The sequence below is a fragment of the Arachis stenosperma genome, chromosome 9, assembly GCF_014773155.1.
Source record: "Arachis stenosperma cultivar V10309 chromosome 9, arast.V10309.gnm1.PFL2, whole genome shotgun sequence".
NCBI lineage: Eukaryota > Viridiplantae > Streptophyta > Magnoliopsida > Fabales > Fabaceae > Arachis > Arachis stenosperma.
Window position 1 is genome coordinate 136367805 of NC_080385.1, and position 21384 is coordinate 136389188.

General features: G+C 33.8%; 1 protein-coding gene across 2 annotated transcripts; it reads right to left on the minus strand.

Annotated features, from left to right (window-relative positions):
• Window positions 1-959: 959 nt before the first annotated feature.
• On the minus strand, window positions 960-4061 carry LOC130951258 (low affinity inorganic phosphate transporter 1-like). 2 transcript variants are annotated; one of them, XM_057879904.1, is made up of 2 exons: window positions 3772-4061; window positions 960-2792 (listed from the first exon to the last, which is right to left on the minus strand). In XM_057879904.1, exon 2 carries the CDS (start codon window positions 2742-2744, stop codon window positions 1128-1130), a length of 1617 nt encoding a protein of 538 aa, XP_057735887.1. In that variant the 5' UTR covers window positions 2745-2792; window positions 3772-4061; the 3' UTR covers window positions 960-1127. The 2 variants fall into 2 exon arrangements, with proteins under 2 accessions (XP_057735887.1, XP_057735888.1); XM_057879905.1 differs by lacking the exon at window positions 3772-4061 and adding an exon at window positions 2870-3671.
• Between the last annotated feature and the right edge of the window lie 17323 nt (window positions 4062-21384).

Sequence of the window (21384 nt, forward strand, 5' to 3'; positions counted from 1 at the left end):
AAATACCTATATGCTTATCTTGTCATGGAAATGGAATGGGTATTATTCCTAATTTCCTAGCTATTGCCTATTTGTTTTTCTTTTTGTTTCTCCATTGAGGTTAAATATTTTGTTATATATTTTGGTTCTAATAGCCAAACCAAAGATGCCTTACTCTTTTATTCAGATTTTGAGTCTTATTTTGTTTTTGTAGTTCATAATGTATTTGTCTTGCTCCTTTGATTTTGAGCTTGATAATTTATCTACCGTATTTATTAAAAAAAAAAAAAAAAAAAAAAAACGAAAACGAAAAGGGAAAAAAATTTGGTTTACCAATATTTTGTGCCGAACTAAACCACACCATGTTGAAGCACTGATCATGTAATTGGACATTGCAACTTTAACTACTCGCTGGTGGCTTTGGCCTTCTGAAAATGAAAGCAATGTAGTTGTGAGAGTGGCTTTCTGAGAAATTGTGGCTTTGAAAAGGATAACAGATTCTATATATTTTAGTACTTTAATTTTTGCAGCTTCTTATCCTGTTCTAGAATTGTGTCTTCTGCTAGCTCCTTATTAGATGCAATAATCTTCTTGAAGTTCATACACACAACAATACACAAGCCTTTCCAAGGTCAAGTATATTGCATCTATCAAAGTCATCATATATTATGTTTCTTGTCATATCGTCTCACATTTTATACATAATTTAATTACTGATTTTTTCTTGTTCTAGTAAACAACTCTAGTCTGTTATTTGTGGAATGATATATGGTTTTAGGAATTATGATATTTGCCTGTATCATACGTCCCACTGCACAAAATGGAGTGAAGGAAATGAAAATGAAAGGAGTGCATACATAAGATATGAAAAATCGCTTAAATTTTCTTAACACCACCTATGAAATCAGAGGAACTTGTGAAAAATAATTTCTTCCAATATATTCAATTACAGATATGAATATGAAGATTTCAAAGACCAATTAATAAGATTGAAACACATGATGAGCCCTCTTCAATGACTTTGAATTAGAAACGTTCACACACAAAAGCAAATATCTACATAATTATTATGCATCTTACAGTGGAGAATATCAGAAATTAAAATTTTCACATTACAACAAAAACCATATACTTTTTAAACACTTTGATTAAACTGGAACTGTCCTAGCAGATCCTTGCATCTCAATAGCCTCAGCACCTTCATCTTCATTCTCCCCACTCAATTCTTCCAGTGATTTTCCCTTTGATTCTGGCACCAACAAGGTGAATATAATTCCCAAGAAGTTGATGACACCAAGCATAATGAGGGAGTTCTTGACACCGATACCAGTTGGGTATCCCTTGTCAGTCTTCTTCGGGTCCTTGCTTTGCGAAGCATACAAGAATCCGAATGCACCTACAATGGCTCCAGCTTTACCTGCAGCTGCTGAGATTCCATGACAAGTAGACCTCAATCTCGCTGGGAAAATCTCGGCTGGGACAACAAATGTGGTTGCATTGGGACCAAAGTTTGAGAAGAAGAAGGTCAGTGAGTACATCACTACAAACCCAATTCTGTTCTCTTTCTTAGTCCAGTGATCATATGGTATGGCGAGTGCGAACATGAAGATTGTCATGAAGATGAAACCCATCAATTGGATGGCAAACCGTCCCATGTAATCGATGAAGGCCACTGTAAACCAGTACCCTGGTACAGTACTGCATAGTGCAATGAGTGTTTGTGCTCTTGCAATTCTATAAACCTCATGGATTGCGTTCATATTTTGGGAAGGTGGGATCCATCCAATGGCACTGAAAATGTCCTTCTGGAAAAGATTCTGACTGTAGAAAGCAATGTCCAACAAGAACCAAGTGGTTGTGGTTCCCAACAAGTGCAAGCCGTGGCGCTTGGCAAATTCCTTGCTGAACAAGCCAAACTTTTGGCCTTGACTCTCTGTAATTTCTTTCACCTTCTCCTCCTCAGCTTCAAGATCAACTTGTAGCACCTTGGACATGTCCGAGGCGGCTTGTTTAGCATTCTTGGCAACAAGAGCTGTGTAACGAGCCGTCTCAGGCATCTTCATACGCCAGTAGTAAGTCAGAGCAGCCGGCACAGCACCAAACATCAAGATGATGCGCCAAACATAATCAAATGCAGGCAGCACCAATGATGCTTGTGGATTTTCTTTATAAGTAGGGACCTTGTAGTGATGGTCAAATGAAGATGAGACAATCAAGGCCACAATTCCACCAGCAAGGATCCCAAATCCTTGCATAGCAAACACTGCAGCAATGAAGGCTCCTCTTGTCTTCTTATTGGCATACTCAGACATGATTGTAGCCGAAAGAGGGTAGTCGCCACCAATCCCAAAGCCAAGCCAGAACCTGAAGAAACAAAGGGTTGCTATAACACCCTTCGCGCTGGATCCAAAAGAGAGGCCAGAGGCAATGGAACAAACCACCATGAGCATGAGGGTTAGTCCATAGACCCTCTTCCTTCCCATCTTGTCACCAAGCCAACCAAAGAAAAGCTGGCCTGCTAGAGTGCCGCATAGCGCGACACCTGTCACAGCAGCTTGCACATTTGGAGGCAGAACACCAGGCTTTGGATCTTTTATATCTGTGTAGTATATCCTCCCAAGCAACTTGGTGACAAGGGAGATGCAGAAAAGATCATAGGCATCTGTGAAAAATCCCATGCCAGCAATCACAATTGCTGTGAAATGGTACCACTGTGTCTTTGCAACATCGAGTGCATTCAGCACTCCTAATTGTTGCCCTGCCATCTCTAATTCTGATTCTGGATACTCTCCAAAATGTAATTACAAAGTTTCCTGCAGAAGAGAGAAAAATGATGCAAGTTTAATTTTCTTTTAGACACTTTATCAAACAGGTTATATGCAAGAATTACATGTTATAGTGTTGGTTAAAAAAATGAAGCTGATGTAGATCATTCATCACTCTTATGCTGATGCAATGAATTGGTAAACTACCCTTCACTTTGGTATTAAAAAACAAAATATAATCATAAATTGGGAGAGAAAAGGGTATATTATATTATTCATAGTCAACAGCAGCACAAAGTTGAAAAGTCTAAAATGATATTTTGCAAAGCCGGTCCCATACATGTTCACAAAAAAGGTTCCAAGTTTCCAACCACTTTTAGAAAAACAGGTGGCATTCAAGTCAACTTGAGTATACACCATGAAAACGAAAACTTCCTAGCAGGCAATTAAGAGAGTAATTACATTTTCCTCAATTCTATGACCTCACAAAAATAAAAATTCCTCTCTTCTTGTCCCTACCAAATCCATAAGAAAACAAAAACAATAAAGAGAGAAAAACTGAGAGAGGGCCAATTTTGCAGATAAGGAATATGAATCTAATGAGTGACCTATATTGAACATACTAACAACATCAGAAGCATGAGGAAGCTGAAAAAATAATCCAGAAATTGAATATTGTAAAGGACACATGAAGGTATAGGAAATCATCCTATATAGAAAAGCAAGAACATTGTTTCCCTCTATTTTGTTATGGAAAGTTATATTCTGGCCTCAAATATGAAAACAGTTTGTGTTAAACACAATAATCAAGTGCAGAAATTAGAGTCCCTTGAGGCATAATAAAAAAAACAGTTGGTTGATTTTCAATGGTGGAAAAAGGTGAAATGATATGTTATAATAAAATCTAGAAACAAGTGCTTCACTTTTAGTGCTAAAAAAGTGGGCCTCCCACTAATACTACTTACCAATCAGAAAAAGGCCGCACCTTTACACATATAGAGAGAGAAGAGAAGGTTAGAAAGATTACCTTCAATTCTTGTCTAAAATTATGCTGAAGGAGCAGAGAGTAGAGAGAAGCATAAGCTGATAAGCTAAGCCTAGCTATGTTGGGGATGGAAGAGGTTTTGAAGGAAACTAATAATATATATAGAGAGATAAGATAAGAGGAGAGTCATACACTCCCAGCAGAGTCCAGAATCAACGCTGGTATCTCAAGTATATGCTTCATTTTCTCACGCGACTTTTTATTTTGAGTTCACATTATTTGTGTTGAAGTCAACGCTCTCACAAATTGCTTCCTTGCTTCCTTCATGTGTTTCTTTCTTCCCCCTCTTTACAACCCTCTGTTTTTGTTTTTGTTCTATCAAGTAATCAAGTTGCATAAACTACCAACACTTTTTTATTTCTTTCCTACGGCATATCCACGTCATTTAATTACTCATTATTGTTAATTATTGATTACTAATTAAGCATTAAGCAGAGGAACATTACACATGCAAGGGAATGGCTCTATTCCTATCTGTAAGGTGTTGATCTTGGCATCTCATTGGTTTTAGCAAATGCCTCAGACAGCTATGGATCTTCGTTCATTTAATGTTGCAAGCAATTTCTTTTCTTTTCTTTAATAGGTAACGCGGTAACGTATTTACGAGCAGTAATGGGTGACCATATTGAGTATTGACCAACGCTATCCATTCATAAGTTTTTACTTAAGTTGTAAATAACTAATTATTTTAATAATTTTATTTTTAATTTTTATTTATATATTTAATACATAAAAAAATTTAATAAGCGCATTAGTACTTAATAATATACCAATATATTTAAAGAGTTACTATTTAGGTTATGAAAAATTTTAAAGATTTTTTATTAAATAATACGCTATATAAGCTTAAATAATCTTGATACATGCATTGTTTAATGCTTATTGAGAATCAAATTGAATTCTAAAATAATATTTTAGAAGTTAGATCTTCTAAAATAAATAAATTAATAATGTGATAAAGTAAAAATTTAATTATTATTAATTTTATAATTTTTATAAAATATATATTTTATTATTTTAGTTTGCGAATAATTTATTTTTTATTTACTATTTGATTTAATATTTTAATACTATATATAGAGGATGAGTATGTGCATATGTATATATACCGTAAGCCCGTAACGGCGCTACTCCGGGTATCGAAAGCCCATTGGTCAGCCAGCTGGCATTCCTTCTGCAAGTCAACCCTTCCATTTAAATATTCAACCCTTTGCACTGTCCTCAACGCCATCTTTCTCAGTTTGTTGTGTCTTCGATTCTTTCTCCATTTTCTTAATTAAATTGCTGCTCATCAATCATCATTAAGCTTGAAAATTATATTCACTTTTTTTATTCTAACGACTTTTCTAAGGTAACTTGTTCGGATATAATAATGGTCAAGCTAATAATTTTAGAATGGTAAATTTCACTAGCTAGCTAGGATATATTAAACATTTGTTAAACATTATTATGTAAGTTTAGACAATTGGAATAGAAGGAGGATGACAACATTGTGTTTCCAACTCATTTTTTCTACAATTTTTGTTTAGATAATTTCTAAATTTAAAATAGCAAAAATATTTCTGAATAAAATTATAATTCGATCATATCGTTTGATTAAAATTTTCACTAATACGGCTTTTAAGTTGACCAAAGAAATATTTACATAATAATTATCAAAATGACTTAAATCTAATGTAACAAGAATGAAAATAAAAATAATTATATTAAGTGTTTATTAAAATTAACCATTAAAATTATTTACTGAGATAACATATATATTAATATTAAAATATAAAATATCTATTAAAAATAAATTAAACTATATATATTTATACATAAATATATAATTTATTTTAATATGTAAATAATATTTTTAAAATAAAAAATAATACAGAATAAAACGAAACTGAAAAATAAACTTAGTCTACACTATGATTTTTAAGTTATTTTCTTTTGCTGAAAAAACATGAGAAGCTAAGGAATAAAATATCATGAGCAAAAAAACTATTAAGCATTGAAAATGATGTGAAATAAACGAAGTAGCTTAGTAATCGACTTATATTTTTTCTAAAGTACCTTTTCCTTTTAATTCAAATAAGTAATATGTTATCCTTTTACAAAAACAAAATTTTAAGAAATTATTTTTAAGAATTACTCCTTATATTTTTATATATATATATAAAATTAATTATTTTTTTATTAAAAAACTTTGTAAAAAGGATTAAAAAATTTTTTTGAAATTCAATCCAACTCACTTTTATTCAATTATTCTGGCTAGTTATACTATAAAATTTCTTCCACGGAATTGTAACCATTATATTATTGAAGTCCGTTTACTTTTTTTTTTTATGTTTTTAGGAGAATTTTTACTTAAAATTATTTTCGCACTCTGAAAAGAAGAAAGTTTTACTTGATAGAATTGTAATTTTATTATCATTTTTGTTATGTTATTCGTCATTGTATTTGTATATTTCATAATCAAACTGTCAATTTATCAATTTCAATATATAATATTTCTTATTTTAAATACCTACGGATTAATAAACTCAAAATCATCTTAATAATTAGTAACAAGATTAAATACCTCTTTATACAATTCCTCTCACAAATAAATGAATAATATTTCGTTGACCCACATTCTAAACTAAGAGATAATCTCTCCAAATAATAAACAATTTTTCTTTAAGAATACTATTATTCTCGATCATTTCTAAATGCTACTGTCAACACTCATTACAATTTCTAATAATGCAAGCAAAACGAATAATATTACCATAACTAGGATAACTAGCACCACAATTAATTTTAAAAGTACCTATAAATAAAAGATTCTAAAAGTCACTTAGAATAAAAAGAAAAAGATACATTGTAATTCAAAAATACTTCTAAATTCTTTTTTTTTTGAAGTTAAAGTCAGACAAAATTAATATTATTATAAGAAAAATTCAAGGACTAACAAAATTTATTATTTTTGGTAAGCATTTTAATTATCAAGTTAATTCTTTTAATAATCTAACATATTTTTAACTCACATATTTAAATATTACTAATCAATTATTAGTCAAAAACAATAAATTTTAATGTCTATCTAATATTTATTATTATTATTATTATTTTCATTTTTGACCAAGTGGTTTGTTGGGTGAAAAAACTAGATATCGCTTCGTACAATTCATTGTACTGATTGTTATATACTTATATGTATTTACAAGTGGATCAGAATGATGAACAAAGTATAATTATAATATGAACAGAACATTTTGACCTACCGTTCATACGTCATATATATGCATCAAATAATTCAATATGAAGTAAAATATGCTAACACGCTCTATATTATACATGAAACACTAAATTAATGTCGAAGGTCAAGGAGAAAACTTGTCCATCATAATGTTGCAGCTGCATGCGCTGCGTATTTGAAGGTTTGAAAAAACCAAATTGGATGTGATATATTATATACTTGCCTTGCTCCAAATGGTTATCTAAATTGTCCTTCTTAGCTACTGCAGTTTTCTTTAAATTTTACTTTAGTTTATTAAAGCATGCTTCCACCTATTAATCATGCATTATTATTAGAATTTAGACATCATCATGTTCCAGGTATATAGTCCGGTTTTAGGGGCGAAACAAAACAAAGGAATTTGAACATTTAACTAAATCTAAAAGACTAAAATTTCATCATTATATTTTATTCGTCACTACCAGATAGAAATTGGAAATAAGTTAGTCTTTTCCTTCTTTTGGCCCGCAAGAAGTTCATTATTATTTATGAGGATTCGAATAATCTCTCCCTATTAAAAAGTAATAGACAAATTAAGCTTTTTATAGATATACCATAAGTAGTTTATTATTAGAGAGGGTACTTTGTCGTATATATATATATAATCAGGACTACTACACATCCATATAACCATATAACCATATAGGTCCAAGTCCAAATTGTTTCAAGCGCATTAAATGCAGAGTGAAAAACACGAGTCACACAAAAATGTCTCATTTTCCTATTCACGTTTCATTATGAACGAACGTTACATCTTCAACACGAAACCAATACCCCAAAACACTCACTCTCTTCGAATCTCTCTGAACATCACTCAAACTTCAATCACATTCTTTATGAAAACCACAACTGCAAACGAATCGGAAAAAGATTTCGCAAGCAACAACCAGAAACAAACGAAAACAGCAACAAAGACTACAAAAAGGTATGATAAAACTACTGTTCATTTAAAATCTTGCAATGTCGCGTTTTGTCTAGTTTCATTTCAGTTTTACTGGTTTGATTTTCTTTGTTTAGTGGATTGAACTATTGTGAATGATTTTTACAGTATAACTTGGGCTTTAAGATATAGTTAGTTGTTCTTATTGGTTTGGATAGTTTAGTTAGAGCTCTGTTACTATCTTCAGTACTTATTTTCCATTGAAAAACACTATTCTTGTTGATTGAAAATTGATGATGATTTATTAACCACATGAACGTTTTTCGGTTCGGTGGCCTTTGTGATTTTAGTTCTGTGCATGAAGGATTTTCGGTTCGGTGGGTTGTTGATGTATTGAATGAGTTTTGTTTAAAACAATTCACATTAGAGACAAATCTTTCACTTTGATAATACATACTACTGTAATATTATGGATATACATGCTTGTGGTTGTTAATGTATTGAATGAGTTTTGTTTAGAACAATTCACATTATAGAGAACTCTTCACTTTAATAATCCATACTACCGTAATAGTATTTTTGTTGATTGAAAGTTGATCATCATTTATTAACCACATGAACATTTTTCGGTTCGGTAGTCATTTTGATTTTGGTTCTGTACATGAGGGATTTTCGGTTCGATGAGTTGGGGCATTTTAATTGAATTGTTTAACATACACATGCTTGTGGTTGTTGATGTATTGAATGAGTTTTGTTTAGAAAAATTCACATTAAAGACAACTAACTCTTTCACTTTGATAATCCATACCACTATAATAGTATTTTTATTGATTGAAAGCTGATCATCATTTATTAACCACACGAACATTTTTTTATTTCTTTAACCATTTTTATTTTTGTTCTGTGCATGAGGGATTTTCGGTTCGGTGGATTGTGGCATTCTAATTGACTTGTTTAACATACACATGTTTGTGGTTGTTGAAGTATTGAATGAGTTTTCTTTAGAACAATTCACATTAGAGACAACTCTTTCACTTTGATAATCCATACTACTGTAATAATATTTTTATTGATTGAAAGTTGATCATCATTTATTAACCACATGAACATTTTTCAATTCGGTAGCTTTTTTTATTTTGGTTCTGTGCATGAGGAATTTTCGGTTCGGTGGGTTATGGCATTCTAATTGACTTGTTTAACATACACATGCTTGTGGTTGTTGATGTATTGAATGAGTTTTGTTTAGAACAATTCACATTAGAGACAACCCTTTCACTTTAATAATCCATACTATTGTAATAGTATTTTTGTTGATTGAAAGCTGATCATCATTTATTAACCACATGAACATTTTTCGGTTCAGTAGCCTTTTTGATTTTGGTTCTGTGCATGAGGGATTTTTGGTTTAGTGGATTGTGGCATTCTAATTGACTTGTTTAATATACACATGCTTGTGGTTGTTGATGTATTGAATGAGTTTTGTTTAGAACGATTCACATTAGAGGCAACTCTTTCACTTTGATAATCCATACTACTGTAATAGTATTTTTGTTGATTGAAAGCTGATCATCATTTATTAACCACATGAACATTTTTTGGTTCGGTAGCCTTTTTAATTTTGGTTCTGTGCATAAGGGATTTTTGGTTCGGTGGGTTTGTGACATTCTAATTGACTTGTTTAACATACACATGCTTGTGGTTGTTGATGTATTGAATGAGTTTTTTTAGGACAATTTACATTAGAGACAACTCTTTCACTTTGATAAGCCTTACTACTGTAATAGTATTTTTGTTGATTGAAAGCTGATCATCATTTATTAACCACATGAACATTTTTCGATTCGGTAGCCTTTTTGATTTTGGTTCTGTGCATGAGGGATTTTTAGTTTGATGGGTTGTGGCATTCTAATTGACTTGTTTAACATACACATGCTTATGGTTGTTGATGTATTGAATGAGTTTTGTTTAGAACCATTCACATTAGAGGCAACTCTTTCACTTTGATAATCCATACTACTGTAATAGTATTTTTGTTGATTGAAAGCTGATCATCATTTATTAACCACATGAACATTTTTTGGTTCGGTAGCCTTTTTTATTTTGGTTCTGTGCATAAGAGATTTTCGGTTCGGTGGGTTGTTGCATTCTAATTGACTTGTTTAACATACACATGCTTGTGGTTGTTGATGTATTGAATGAGTTTTGTTTAGGACAATTTACATTAGAGACAACTCTTTCACTTTGATAAGCTATACTACTGTAATAGTATTTTTGTTGATTGAAAGCTGATCATCATTTATTAACCACATGAACATTTTTCGGTTCGGTAGCCTTTTTGATTTTGGTTTTGTGCATGATGGATTTTTGGTTTGGTGGGTTGTGGCATTCTAATTGACTTGTTTAACATACACATGCTTGTGATTGTTGATATATTGCATGAAATGTTGACCAAATTTTTTTATTATAGCAAAACACAACAAGAAAATAGCAACAACGAAGAAGAAGGTACATTATAACGTAAGTAGATTAAATATATTTATCCACTTTTATTTAAATAACATCTATTTTATATTATAAATATATCCTCACATTTTGTTTCAAAACATGCAGAAAACTTACTATTGTAGATGCCAAACAAAGGCAATAGCAATAGTGTACAGGGAAATGGGTCAAGAAAAGAAAGATATTGTGGAAGAAATGGGATTAGGTGGTCTAGCACATGTGCCAGAAATGAACGTCTCTAATACACTGCTGATAGAATTGCTTGATCGGTTTGATATAGAGAGAGGATGCCTGAAAACTCTATAGGGGGCAATATACATAACTCCTCGGAAGGTAGCAGCTGCCTTCGGCATAACCAATGGAGGTAATATTTTTTCACTTACTGCTTATTTTCAGTTAATTAGTGTCCGGATAATTAAACTGGCCATTTTTGTCTTATTTTTGCTATTAAAATATTGTAGGAAATCTTTTTCCTGAAAAGGTTGATTACAACAAGATGAATCCAGCAGACAAAGAATGTGCTGGATATGAGTGTAGAAGGGGAGGAGAACCAGAAAAAATTCAAGAGGACTTTTGTTGTCTTCATACAAAAGTGCTTCTTGCTCCCCACAACGGTAAGTGTGGCCTCCCCAATCTACAAGCCACCGATCTTTCATGTGGATAACATTAGAGAATGGGATTGGGCAAAGCATGTTCTCAACTTCTTAATGAAAGGAGTTGAAAACAAGAGAGAGGAGAACAAACAGCCTGTTGATGGCTATGCTTTTGTATTAATGTTGATATACTTCTATGAAACAAAGTTTCCCTGCCTATTTTCACCTGAAGCTCCCCCTGCACCATGGGTGGCCTATTGGACAAGGAAAAAGATCATTGAACGGATTTCATTCGAAACAACACAACCATAGGTAAGTACTATACTAAAATTTCCCGAAAAATTTGCTTTGAAATGCTTTTAGGTTATAATTAAATTATTTGTCCTACTTGCAATTGTTAGTTTTGTTGATTTGAATGTTTCTACATTAAGAAACATTTTTCTTGATGAATAAATAGTTGTCATGTACTATTCACCATATGAATATTTTTCGGTTTGGTAGGATTACTTTATTCGGTTCACCGAATTGTTAATTTGTTATTTTGATGATTAATTAATTGAGACCTTATTTCTGTATTAGGGACTTCTGTACAAAAAGCAAAAAAAAGAAAGAAAAAACAAAAACAAGTAACTTGGAGAAAAAAGAAAAAAAATAAAAAAGAAAAATGTTGAGATGGATTCTTCTTCAGAAGAGGAAAGACTTTCCGAATCTAAATCTGAAAGCCAGTAAGTTTAATTTTCATATCAATTTCATTTAATTTGTATTTGCTTAAATTTGTTCTTATGCTCTTGTTCTTATGTATTGCTGATGCACCACTATTTCGTAGTACATCTTGTGCTTAACTGAGTGGATTTTATTCACTATATTCACACTTATTCATGTAAATTGCATGTTTTACATTTTCCTTCCTGATTTTGTGCTATGATTGAAAACATGTTTCTTTGGTCTTAATTTAGCTAATTTTAATCCTCTCCTATTACCATTCGATGCCATGATATGTGTGTTAAGTGTTTTTAGAGATTACAGGGCAGGAATGGCTAAGAGGATAGAAAGGAAGCATGCAAAAGTGGAAGGAATACAAGAAGCTGAAGGAACTGCAAAGCTGTCAGCCCTGACCTCTTCGCACTCAATCGACCAACTTGAGCTACAGAGGTCTAAATGAAGTAGTTTCAGTTGCATTGGAAAGCTAACATCCGGGGCTTCGCAACGATATATAATTTGCTATAGTGGCCATGCAGCTAGGCGACGCGCACGCGCACATTGGCGAAAAGTCCATCAGCGCGCACGCGCACCTGGCGCGTACGCACGACATGCGTGACGTACTACAACTGCAAAAATTGCTGGGGGTGATTTCTGGGCTATTTTTGACCCAATTTTCGGCCCAGAAAACACATATTAGAGGCTTCAGAGTGGGGGAATCATTCATTCACTTCTCATTCACACAATTTAGGTTTTAGATGTGGTTTTTGGAGAGAGAGGCTCTCTCCCCTCTCTTAGGTTTTAGGATTTAGGATTTCTCTTCTACTCTTTTTGATTACTCATTGTTATTATTTTAGTATGTGAACTTTTGATGTTAGATTCAATTTTCATATTAATGCAATTGATTTTTTGGATTTTATTATCTCTTATTGCTTTTCTATGTTTTTATGTTATGCCCTCCAAGTACTTGACAAAATGCTTAGAAGGATGTTAGAGTATGATTTTATATTCTTGGTTTGGTTGAGTAGTTGGTAACACTTGAGTTATCAAACTCCTTTGTTGATTGATAATTAAAATTTGCTGATTGATTTGGATTCCACTAAAACTAGTCTTTCCTTAGGAGTTGGCTAGGACTTGAGGAATCAAATTGATTAGTCCACTTGACTTTCCTTCATTTGTTGAGGGTTAACTAAGTGGGAGCAACAAACAATTCTCATAACTATTGATAAGGATAGCTAGGATAGGACTTCCAGTTCTCATACCTTGCCAAGAGCTTTTCTAGTTATTAGTTTATCCCGTTTGCAATTTACTTTTTCTTGTTCTCTTGTCCAAAACCCCCCAAAACATACTTTTTCACAACCAATTATAAGCACACTTCCCTATAATTCCTTGAGAGACGACCCGAGGTTCAAATACTTCGGTTATCAATTTTATTAGGGGTTTGTTACTTGTGACAACCAAGTTTTTGTACGAAAAGATTTTTGTTGGTTTAGAAGCTATACTTTCAACGAGAACTTATTTGTGAATTCTAGACCACGCAAGAATCTGTTCGTCAATTGCAGAAAAGAAACAAAAAAAACCATAACAAAAAAAAAGAAAACAACCATTGAAAGTGGTTAAAAAACAAACCAAAAAAACAAAGCATGTGCCTATAGATTCAGAGAGCACAAGCGAATCTGAAAACGAGTAAGTATTTTTGTTGATTGCATATATATCTATTTTCGGTCCGGTGGGCTTATAAGTTTTGGTTTAGCAGTTTAATTTATTTCGGTTTGGTGTTATCTTTAGGTTTGGTTGACTTCATCATTAGTGTCTTGTCTCTGGTATAAATTTAATGTGTTTATCTATTTTACAGAGAAAATGAAACTGAGAAAACACCCATAATAAAAAGAAGAAAACAACCAGAAAGAGTGGCAAAAACACCAACCCAACCTGAGAAAGAGTAAGTTTTTCAAATCATGTTTTCTTTTATTGATACTTATATTTTAGGTTTCCTGATACTTATTTTATGAACATTCAGAACTGAACAAGAAAAAGACAATACTGCCGAAAAAAGAAAACGAGCATTGGAGATAATAAGGGAGAAAAGATCAAAGAAAAGAAATGATGGAGCTCAGTCAACAAACATTACTCCAGATCAGTTTGCCTCTCCATCCACAGGGACAAAATGATTTCTCTCAGATGTAAGATTTAGTTTATTATTCCCGAATATCTCGGAAAGCCCGGTCAAATATATTAGAAAAAAGATAATATTCCCAAGAAAGACGTCTAAACTCCACGAGTGTAAGTTAAAAATATTTATGTTACTCTTTTAAATTTAGTTAATAATTTTTGTTTAATTAATCACAACGAAATTGTGTTTAAATGTCACTAGAGCTACACCTGAATCTGAAGTACAAATCGTTGAGTTTCAAGAACAAACTCGTTCTAAACCTTTGAAAGTGTGAGTTTCTCAATGTGCAAATTTTTATTTTTCAAAACAAATTCTAATTATTCAACATTAACTTTATTTTTGTTTACATTCCTTAGACCTCCTCTTGCATTGTCTCTTCCAAGTTCAGTTCAGGAAGAGTTGATGAAGGATGACTTCATCTATGTCCCTCCACAAGAGGAAACACAACAAAGATCTAATAATGAGTAAGTTAATAAATATTTATTCACCACATGAATCTTGTTCAATGTTTACTACTTATAAATGGTTTAATTATGGTTCAGTTGAAACCAGAAATGAATTCAATCTGTTCTTGTCTTTAGACTCTCTTCTGCTTATTACAACTGCCCTCAAGAAGCTGAAAAGCAGGGTGTTACAGTATCTCTTATGAGTTATGTAATTGAAGACTTAATGAAAGATGACTATGTGTATGAAGTTTCCAATGAAGAGTAAATTTCACATAATTTTTTTTTATTAATTTTAATGGTTGTTATTGAACTGTTTTCTATTTAATGCAATAGCCCTGCAAAAGAACAAGAACTACAAGCCAAAGAACCAACGGTGCAACAAGAATCAGAACAAGAAGAACCTGTTAATGTGTAAGCATTAAATTATTTAATATCACTTTTTTTAATATAATTTTGGTTCACTATGTGTTTAGGTTTAGGTTCAGTATAAGTTTAGTTTTCGGTTCACTATAATGATTAGTGTAATTTCTGTTAAATATCATTGTTAATATGATAATAGTTTGGGATAATTATAGAAATCTTTACTGTTTAATGCAACAGCCCTGCAAAAGAACAAGAACAACAAGCCCAAGAACCACCGGTGCAACAAGAATCAGAACAAGAAGCACTTGTTAATGTGTAAGCATTAAATTCTTTAATATCACTTTTGTTTAATATAATTTCGGTTCACTGTACGTTTAGGTTTTGGTTCAGTATAAATTTGGTTTTCGGTTCACTATAATGATTAGTGTAATTTCTGTTAAATATCATTGTTAAATATGATAATAGTTTGGAATAATTATAGAAATGTTTACTGTTTAATAAAGCAGAACTCTGGAACAGCCGTGCGAAGAACCAACAGAGCAACAATCCAAACAAGAAGCACTTATTGATCTGTAAGTTTTATTGCTTATATAAATATTGATAATGTTTACTGCTTATACATAGTTTAATTATGGTTCGGTTGAAACCAGAAATGAATTCAATGTGTTGTTGTCTTTGGACTCTCTTTTGTTTCTTATAGCTGCCCTCCAGAACCCAACAAGTAGGATGTTACGGGGTCTATTACAAGCTCTGTTATTGAACAGTTTTTCATGGATGCCGATGTCTATCAGGTTTCTGATGAACAACAATCCAAAGAACCCCCAGTGGCACGACAATCAGAAAAAGAAACTCTAATCTTGTCATCATTTGACAGGTATTTTACTTGCTTTTCTTTAATATCATTTTTATTTAATATTATTTCGGTTCACTGTTAGTTTGAATTTGGGTTCACTATTTGTTTGGATTTTGGTTCACTATATTGATTAAATATTATTTTTGTTTAATATCATTGTTAAATATCTATCATCCTGCAGTGCTGCTCAACCTAGGGAAAGAGAAGATGAAAGGCCTTCTTTTAGCCTTGGGATAAGTCTACCAGCATCTCAACCAACTCAGCCCTCTCAAGAGAGTGATTCACAGCTTGACATCCTGGCAGAGGCGGTGGTAGACGCTGGAGTGGAAGCAGCATTAAAATTCGCTGAAGGAACATCTTTAGAACCAACCTTACCAGTGCCTCAAGTTTACAAAACCCCGCAGAAAAAAGACAAAAATCATGAACGAGCTAATTGATAAGTGTTATCATTGGATGACACATGTAAAAAAGACAAAAGATAGTACCAATGAATATGAACCATTATTTGTCTTGAAACATGAGGGACTCTACGAGGGATTAAGAGAATATTTCAAATCTCTAATGCCCGAAAAACAAGTGCATGCCATGGTAAAATCCTTTGCCAATTGCGTTAACATTAATAATTTTTTTAAACACTCTTATATAGTATGTCTCATAAATTTTCATCCTGTAGGTGGTTAGTATACACAACTTGATTCTCAACAAAATAAAAACTAAGCGGTATCAAGAACAAATATACATTGTGCCGATGGATATTGTGGTAAGTAAATTTCTTATTCACTGCTTATTACTTTTCGGTTCAGTGAGAATGTTAATATTGGTTCACCTGATTCTTATGTCTTCTTTTGAGTACTTTTGGATTAAGAAAATTTTTCTCTTGAAGATTGAATGTTTTTCACATTTTATTCAGCATATGATTTTTGTTCGGTTCGGTGAAATATGATTTAACTGATGTTGATTTTGCAGAATTTTATCATGGGAACATATGGCGACAAGTACTATGATAAGAGCACAAAAAAAGGCCACAGTTTTAATATTCAACAGTATGACCACTACTGGCAGTTTATTGACAAAAGGAAACTTGCATCATATCCATTTGTAAGTTGTAATATTTAAAATTCTTTGATAATTCTCTTGTTTGCTATTGTTTCCACTGAAATATTCTATAATTTTCCAAAACTTCTGCTATTTGTCCCAATTTGCAATAGGGGCATTGGTGGTTGTGGATTATTGATGTAAACAATAAGAAATTCTATGTCCTTGACCCTATCAACAAGAAGCCAGAAGAAATACCTGATTCGAGAAAGGAAATAAACAAATTTGTTGTAAGTTATTTTCTTGTAAATTATTGAAATTATTCTGTACATGAGAGGAGTTTGGTTCACTGTTGTTGGTTTTATTTATTTACTTTTTTTTACTCTTTCAGAGTTTAATAATTTTTCAGATGAGGGTGTACGCTGGGGCAGAACCCTTAATAGAGGATGCATTGGGAGAGGAAGCAGAGTATATCCCATTGAATGGTTAACGTACAAATGGTGGACGAAATTGTGATTCATTTGTTATTCCATTTTGCAAAATTCATTGCTTTTCATTCCCTGGTAATGGCGCCAAAAACATGATGCCAATACCGTGGTTCACAACTCCGTTCAACTTAACCAGCAAGTGTACTGGGTCATCCAAGTAATACCTTACGCGAGTAAGGGTCGATCCCACAGAGATTGTTGGTATGAAGCAAGCTATGGTCACCTCGTAAATCTCAGTTAGGCAGATTAATTGGTTCTGGGTTTTGAAAATTAATAATAAATAGAAAATAAAAAGGGATAGAAATACTTATGTAAATCAATAGTGGAAATTTCAGATAGGTGTATGGAGATGCTGTGTTCCTCTTGAAACTCTACTTCACTACTCACTCTTCCTTCAATCCTTCTTACTCCTTTCCATGGCAAGATGTATGTAGGGCATCACCGTTGTCAATGGCTACATCCCATCCTCTCAGTGAAAATGGTCCTATGCTCTGTCACGGCACGGCTAATCATCTGTCGGTTCTCAATCAGGTTGGAATAGAATCCCTTGATTCTTTTGCGTTTGTCATCACGCCCAGCCTTCAGGAGTTTGAAGCTCGTCACAGTCATTCAATCCCAGAATCCTACTCGGAATACCATAGACAAGGTTTAGACTTTCCGGATCCTCATGAATGCCACTGATGAGCGGATAATTTTTACGCTTTTTGGCATTGTTTTTAGTATGTTTTTAGTATATTTGGTTTAGTTTTTAGTATATTTTTATTAGTTTTTAGTTAAAATTCACTTTTCTGGACTTTACTATAAGTTTGTGTGTTTTTCTGTGATTTCAAGTATTCTCTGGCTGAAATTGAGGGACCTGAGCAAAAATCTGATCCAGAGACTGAAAAGGACTGCAGATGCTGTTGGATTCTGACCTCCCTGCACACGAAGTTGATTTTCTGGAGCTACAGAAGCCTAATTGGCGCGCTCTCAACGGCGTTGGAAAGTAGACATCCTGGACTTTCCAGCAATATATGATAGTCTATACTTTGCCCAAGATTTGATGGCCCAAACTGGCGTCCAAAGTCACCCTCAGAATTCCCAGCGTTAAACGTCGGAACTGGCACAAGAATGGGAGTTAAACGCCCAAACTGGCACCAAAGCTGGCGTTTAACTCCAAGAAGAGTCTCTACACGAAAAATGCTTCATTGCTCAGCCCAAGCACACACCAAGTGGGCCCGGAAGTGGATTTTTATGTCATTTACTCATCTTTGTAATCCTTAGGCTACTAGTTCCCTATAAGTAGGACCTTTTACTATTGTATTTTACATCTTGAGATCTTCGAATCTTTTGATCACTGGGGGCTGGCCTCACGGCCATGCCTAAACCTTGTTCTTATGTATTTTCAACGGTGGAGTTTCTACACACCATAGATTAAGGTGTGGAGCTCTGCTGTACCTCGAGTATTAATGCAATTACTATTGTTCTTCTATTCAATTCCGCTTGTTCTTTGTCCAAGATATCACTTGTTCTTCAACTTGATGAATGTGATGATCCGTGACACTCATCATCATTCTCACCTATGAACGTGTGACTGACAACCACCTCCGTTCTACCTTAGATTGGGTGAATATCTCTTGGATTCCTGATACACGATGCATAGTTGATCGCCTGACAACCGAGCGCTCGCCTGACAAACGAGCCAGCCATTCCGTGAGATCAGAGTCTTCGTGGTATAGGCAAGAACTGATGGCGGCATTCAAGAGAATCCGGAAGGTCTAACCTTGTCTGTGGTATTCTGAGTAGGATTCAATGATTGAATGACTGTGACATGCTTCAAACTCCTGAAGGCGGGGCGTTAGTGACAGACGCAAAAGAATCACTGGATTCTATTCCGGCCTAATCGAGAACCGACAGATGGATAGCCGTGCCGTGACAGGGTGCGTTGAACATTTCCACTGAGAGGATGGGAGGTAGCCACTGACAACGGTGAAACCCTTGCATAAGCTTGCCATGGAAAGGAGTAAGAAGGATTGGATGAAGACAGTAGGAAAGCAGAGAGACGGAAGGGACCAAGCATCTTCATACGCTTATCTGAAATTCCTACCAATGAATTGCATAAGTATCTCTATCTTTATCTTTATGTTTTATTCATCATCTATACCCATTTGAGTCTGCCTGACTAAGATTTACAAGGTGACCATAGCTTGCTTCATACCAACAATCTCCGTGGGATCGACCCTTACTCGCGTAAGGTTTATTACTTGGATGACCCAGTGCACTTGCTGGTTAGTTGTGCGAAGTTGTAGTGATCACAATTTCGTGCACCAAGTTTTTGGCGCCGTTGCCGGGGATTGTTTCGTGTATGGACAACTGACTGTTCATCTTGTTGCTTAGATTAGGTATTTTTCTTCAGAGTTCTTAAGAATGAATTCTAGTGTTTCATGATGATCTGTTGAAGTCTGGCTGGCTGAGAAGCCATGTCTAATCTTATTGGACCGAGGTTTCAACTGATAATCACAAGAGCTTATTGATCTCTATCAATCTTGCTATTGGAGCAATGATCTGCTAAGGCTTGGCTGGCCATTGGCCATGTCTAGTGTTTTGGACCGAAGCTTTCTTTGAAAGCTTGGCTGGCTGTGAAGCCATGTCTAATTCCTAGACCGGAGTCTTAGACTAGCATTGCAATGATTCCTGGAATCCAAATTAAGAATTCTGAAACTTTTATTTTCTATTTCCATATAATTTTCGAAAAAAAACACAAAAAAATTTCAAAATCATAAAAAAAAACCAAAAATATTTTATGTTTCTTGTTTGAGTATAGTGTCTAATTTTAAGTTTGGTGTCTTGCATGCATTGTTTATTTGATCTTGGTTCTATTTTCAAGTCAATAGTACAGGGAACTGAAGATTTAGAACATGCAACAGAGGAATTATACAGAAAAAGCTGGGCGTTCAAAACGCCCAGTGAAGAAGGACAGACTGGCGTTTAAACGCCAGCCAGGGTGCCTGGTTGGGTGTTTAACGCCCAAAAAGGTAGTGCATTGGGCGTTAAACGCCAGAATGTGCACCATTCTGGGCGTTTAACGCCAGGATGGCACAAGGGGGAGGATTTTGTTTTCAAATCAATTTTTTTTTCAAGTTTTCAAAGTTTTTCAAAATCAAATCTTTTTCAAATCATATCTTTTCAATCAAATGTTTTCAAAATCAATTTCTTTCCTTTTTCAAAGATACTTGCTAACAATTAATGATTTGATTGAACATTTCAAGTATGTTGCCTTTTCTGTTGAGAAAGGTTTAATGTTTGAATCATATCTTTTCTTGTTAGGCAAGTCATTAATTTTTAAAATCAAATCTTTTTAAAATTGTTTTTCAATCATATCTTTTTAAAACCATAACTTTTCAATCAAATCTTTTTAATCACATCTTTTTCAAAACAGTTTTTAATCATATCTTTTTTATTTCTGATTTCAAAATCTTTTTCAAAAATTACTTGATTTCTTTCTCACTCTTGATTTTCGAAAATCAAATTAAAGTTTTTCAAAATGTTTTCAAAATGTTTTTAACTTAATTTTCGAAAAAAAAATCTCTTCCCCTCTTCTCACATCCTTCTATTTATGGAGTATCACTTCTCCTCAATGCACAATTCGAACTCTATTTCACTAAGTTCAAATTCTTCTACCTCTTCCTTCTAATTTTCTTCTTCTCTGACACCTCAAGGAATCTCTATACTGTGACATAGAGGATTCCACATTTTCTTGTTCTCTTCTCTTTCATATGAGCAGGAACAAAGACAAAGGCATTCTTTTTGAGGCTGACCCTGAACCTGAAAGGACCTTGAAGCGAAAGCTAAGAGAAGCTAAGGCACAACTCTCTGTAGAGGACCTAACAGAAATCTTCAAAGAAGAAGAAACCATGGCAGCCGAAAACAACAACAATGCAAATAATGCAAGGAAGGTGCTGGGTGACTTTACTGCACCTACTCCCGACTTCTATGGGAGAAGCATCTCTATCCCTGCCATTGGAGCAAACAACTTTGAGCTTAAGCCTCAATTAGTTTCTCTAATGCAACAGAATTGCAAGTTCCATGGACTTCCATTGGAAGATCCTCATCAGTTCTTAGCTGAATTCTTGTAAATCTGTGACACTGTCAAGACTAATGGGGTTGACCCTGAGGTCTACAGACTTATGCTATTCTCTTTTGCTGTAAGAGACAAAGCTAGAACATGACTGGACTCACAACCTAAAGAAAGCCTGGACTCATGGGAAAAGCTAGTCAATGCCTTCTTGGCAAAGTTCTTTCCACCTCAAAAATTGAGT

Bases quoted from the DNA above. Each gene is read 5' to 3' on its own strand.
- LOC130951258 (XM_057879904.1), bottom strand. From the start codon at position 2,744: ATGGCAGGGCAACAATTAGGAGTGCTGAATGCACTCGATGTTGCAAAG.